Here is a 4,851-nt window from a genome sequence, read left to right as displayed (position 1 = left end):
AGCTTGGTACAGTATCAGTAGGCACTTCTCTAAGAACTCAGGGTGGAAACGCAAGCGTTTTGATATCCATGTTTCTAACTTTATTGATAAATGTGATTCTATCATCTATCAGATAGTAACCAATACCTACTAAATAGCTTCTCTATTCATTATATTCAAGCAGAAGCGCCATTTTTGGTAGCAACTACGTAGAAAAAATTAACTAAATACATTATGTGTTAATCTTCATCCTCGAAGAGTATGTGTAGGTAGTATACAAGAGTTACTACAAGAAAATGCCAAGCTCGCTTCGCTTCTCATTCTTGCCAAGCTCGCTTGTGGCCTGTTATGTAAGCGTAAATATCATGCCTGTGGAAGAGGAGATATTGCTATATTATAGAGCTCCCATACCATCCTCATAATTAGTATCTACATACAAATCTCTATCATTATATTGTCGCCATTGTGATCTCTGCCTGTCTCACTTTTAAATTATCGCTATAATACTTATGGTAATTCCCGCTTTTATTCCTAAATCATCTGGTTGGACGCCAAAGGGAGTATGAATAAAGACCAGCGGGGGCTTTAATGATTTTTTCTTTTTTCGCTCTCCTCTGTTCTCAGCGTACATACTTTTTCGCTCGATAAAAGACTTCAACTGCATTCCAACTCAACGGGTTCACTTCTTTAAGCAACATGATCATTGAATCGTCGGGAAACCCGTGAGCCTACTTGATGATTCCATGATCGGACAGTGGCTCTCAGAACTACCAATGGATCACCCAGAATGCAAGTCTCCGTCGAAACCTCAGCTATGTTATTTCACCCACCATGACAAACCTGATCAAACATCTTTGATTCCTTGGGTCAGGTGTGGAGTTTTGTGTTTTACCATATTGAATGTGAGGGCAAGTCGTACGCTTTAAAGTTGGTATGTTTGCTACTTTTTCTTTGTCCAAATTACCTCAGATTGTGATCTGTTTGATATATCCTGGTTACGTACCACAAACAACCTAATCTCATTTGTCCTACATTTCTCAGCTAGGCACTGGCCATACCCAGGGAGGGATTTCTCATGCAAACCCAAAAAACATGAGAGGATACTGAAAGCTCCTTTCGTTCATGAGGCCTGTGCTTTTTCTTGTCTTGACAGCATTGGGGACAACAGCACATGAGAAGTAAAATGTCATGAGTGCATTAAGCTTGATAACAATCAGTTCAAGGGCTTAGACAACAAGCATCACATATTCTGTCAATGAGCAATCATCAAGGATTTTATTCCTGAGACAATCAGCATAAGTGATATCTCTGAAGTACATCACAAAATACAAATGGCTTGTAGTGCTATGCTATGTGGCCTGATGATGTCAAATCCAAGAACTATAGTGGCTCATTCATTGTGGATTTGGGTAGCACAGCCACTTACCCAGATATCCATTGTTTCTGATTGAGTACAAGGCGCAGGTAGTGCTTTGCTGATATAGATCAATGTTTTATGGATTAGGAGCCATCTGATTGGGACAGTGAACTTGTGAATAAGTTTTTCAATGACATGCATAAAGAAAATGTGGCGATTTCAAAAAAAAAAAAAAAAAAAAAAAAAAAGAAAAAAAAAAAAAGAAAAAAAGAAAAGAAAAGAAGGAGGAGAGGGCGTTGAGAAGGAGCAGGAATAGCAGAAAGAGCGATTTGCAAAGAGAAAGCCCCAGCGACCAAACCCTAATTGGGAAGAATTCAACATTTACCCAAGGGGTCGGCTTGATATCGACTATTCTTCTTGTGCAGGTGTGCTCATACACACCATCCTAAGATTTCCAAGAAGGGAGGAGGGGATACTTTAACCAGCGTGTATATCACGGTCGGCATCCGACAACACATGAATTCACCAAACTTGTGAGCTTGTCAGTAGGCACTTTGGTCCACTGTTATCCCACAGAATGCAAGGAGGAGCAGTATCATTGCGACGAAGTCGAAACTGAAATGAAGTTTTAGCCAATCTCCTCCATCAGGATACAGTCTCGGTGGCCGAATATCAGCATGGGAGAATTCCCCAAATCGATAGACGACCATCGCGTCACGCCCGCTTTAGGTAGGCCAATGCAACCTGACATACTCGAAGCTGCCACTAAGAAAAGTGAGACGGTCTCCCTCTTGAACATGCAAAAAGCGCTGGACAACCAGAGAGAATGGGCATGTTTTCGAAGAGGTCAAATATCTCAATCTCCCATGAGAATCCGACGCTGCCAATGTCAGGGTGTAACCAACTCCTTTGTTGATCTTTTGCACTAATCTAATAGCTCCTGAGGAAAGAAAGGATGTGCGAGTATCGGCAGTTATTTGAATTGATTCAATTGAGGCACATTTAAAAGGGCATTCAATGTTAGGCTCATATTCATCGACTCCCATTTTAGCGAGAATTTACAGCAAAACGATACCACTAATTCAGAAGTAACAGAGACGTTGTAGGGAGAATCACTCCAAATGTTGTAACGCCCATAGTGGATAGTTTGTTCAAGCGAATTTTTCTTTGGGCTACACACACTACGTGAGGTAGGAGTTTTCAACACGCCAGAGACAATGGCCGTATACCACAATTATCTAGTTAACCTTTAGTTGATCATATTTGTAAAATGAGACTGCAAAATATAAAATAACATCAGAGTTTCTCCCCTTGAACATAATATTTTTCCTACAATTTTTGAATATCAAAAGGACATTTGGGTAGTATCAAAAGTTATTACTTCTTGATTATAACCGGTTGGTTGACTACGATTTCAATATTCTTGAGTTGGTTTTAGCAAAAGGTTTTTTTTTTTTTTTTTCTTCAATTGACATCTATTTTGTTTGTTTTATATGCGTCAGCTTCTAAATTGATTTATGGAGGTCTGCACTCTCAATTCTGGAGCTCAAATGAAATCTGATCCTCACGGAATAACTACATAGTGGTTATGGGGCGCTGATGCCTAAGCTGACAGCCAAGTTTGAGGTATCAAGCCTCTCAACCCACCCCAACCGTTTAGGGGGGCTATAACTGATCTGTACCATACTAAGCATATAAATTTCTACCGTGAGCAGGGACTCACATTACTCATCGTATGTTCCCTAGGTTTAACTATTACTTTCAGATTTTCAATGATGAACGTCCCATCGCTGGGCTAGTCACGGGACCAAGCTGTCTTAAACCTTGGAAAGTTCTTCACGCAGAAGATGGGAAGGATAGGCAACAGACCCAAGCACCGCTACACCAGGCAACAAGATGCCACCATGACGCCTTAGAGCGAAAACTCTGTTTCCTCCACGTTACGAACAGAGAAAGTTACTTCCTTGTTTGAGAGAGCGGGGACGGAGCCAATCGCCAGCTTTGTGGAGACTTTCTCATGCATCGCTAGTCGAAGCCTCAGGATCCATCCCATTCTCGTCCGAGCCACTATCCATCGCTGAAGACACAGGACGAAGCAGCCATGCTGATGATTGGTCTTCCTCGCCTCCTTCTCTTCAAGGCTGAGAAGGCTGCAAGAAGGATAAAAGGTTGCCTCGATCGCAACAACGTTTCGAAGTTTAGCCATTGATGCCAATGTTGTGGTGTTCAATTCATCAAGCCTTTTTCTGAGGACAATATTTGAGAGGCTTATCTTCTTGCTGCCATCTCCAAGTACTAATACTGCGCATTGGACGGCCTATCTACATCGTCCTATCCCTCAATCATGCCCCGCCACGGAAGTCTGCAACCGCTGTGTGGTTGTTGGTATCTGGCAACCACAACGCGCCAATACATCCCTCAAGTCGACCTCAAAGCCCATTCAACCATACTATCAGCTTCTTCCAGGACAATCTTAACCCAGACTTTCATCAACCCCACATCAAGAGACCTAGGAGATGTCAAGTACACCTTTCCTTTGCACGATGGCGTCAGCATTGTGGGTTTTAAGTGCGAAATTGACAATCGAGTCATTCGTGGGATCGTGAAAGAACGGGGGAAGGCTAAAATTGAATACCAGCAGGCTGTCCAGAAGGGCCAGGCTGCAGCTCTGCTTGAGCAGTCCGCCTTGGCATCTGATACTTTCACAACCAGCATAGGAAAAATCCCCGTCGGTTCCAAAGCAGTTGTGGAGATTATATATCTAGGCGAGTTACAACACGATGCCCAATCGGATGGCGTCCGTTTCAGCATTCCCAGCGTCATCTGTCCTCGCTACGCAAATTCTTCTGTCGACACTCACGAATTGAGTCAATCCTTAGCGACCCTTGTACAGAGAGGTGCCATCAACATCACTGTGGATGTTTCAGTGGACAAAGGATCTAGCATCCGCGGTTTACAATCACCAAGTCACCCCATCGCAATCACACTAGGCCGGACGTCAGTTGCTGCTCAAGACGTATTTGAAGCTAATCTCGCTTCTGCGACCCTAACGATGCAGCAAGGAAATTTGTTTTTTGATGAAGACTTTGTGTTGGTTGTCAATGCAAAAGATCAGGATGTGCCGAGCGCTTTTGTGGAAACCCACCCAACTATTCCCAACCAGCGAGCTATAATGGCAACGCTTGTTCCCAAGTTCAACATACCAAACAATAACCCAGAAATCGTTTTCATCATCGATCGAAGTGGTAGCATGGGGGGGAAGATTCAGACACTTCAGACAGCATTGAGGGTTTTCCTCAAATCCCTACCAGTTGGTGTCAAGTTTAATATTTGCTCGTTTGGCTCCTCCCATTCATTCATGTGGAAGAAAAGTCAAGCATACGATGCTTCCTCCCTAAAGGCTGCACTTAAATATGTGGATTCGGTGTCTGCGAATCTTGGAGGAACAGAAATTCTTGGCCCTGTACGGACGCAGCGGTGGAAAGGCGTCTCAAAGACCTGGATTTGGACATGAA

General features: G+C 43.0%; 1 protein-coding gene across 1 annotated transcript; it reads left to right on the top strand.

The window, feature by feature from the left end:
- Nucleotides 1-3,680: 3,680 nt before the first annotated feature.
- HCAG_01123 (predicted protein) lies at nt 3,681-4,850 on the top strand (the record flags this gene model as incomplete). The annotated part of the gene is made up of 1 exon (XM_001544027.1): nt 3,681-4,850. The coding sequence occupies one exon, from the start codon at nt 3,681-3,683 to the stop codon at nt 4,848-4,850; it is 1,170 nt and encodes a 389-aa protein (XP_001544077.1).
- Nucleotide 4,851: the final 1 nt, after the last annotated feature.

This window comes from Histoplasma capsulatum, genomic scaffold (genome assembly GCF_000149585.1).
Source record: "Histoplasma capsulatum NAm1 scaffold_1 genomic scaffold, whole genome shotgun sequence".
NCBI classification, from domain to species: domain Eukaryota; kingdom Fungi; phylum Ascomycota; class Eurotiomycetes; order Onygenales; family Ajellomycetaceae; genus Histoplasma; species Histoplasma mississippiense.
This window is presented reverse-complemented; position numbering and strand designations above follow the sequence as displayed.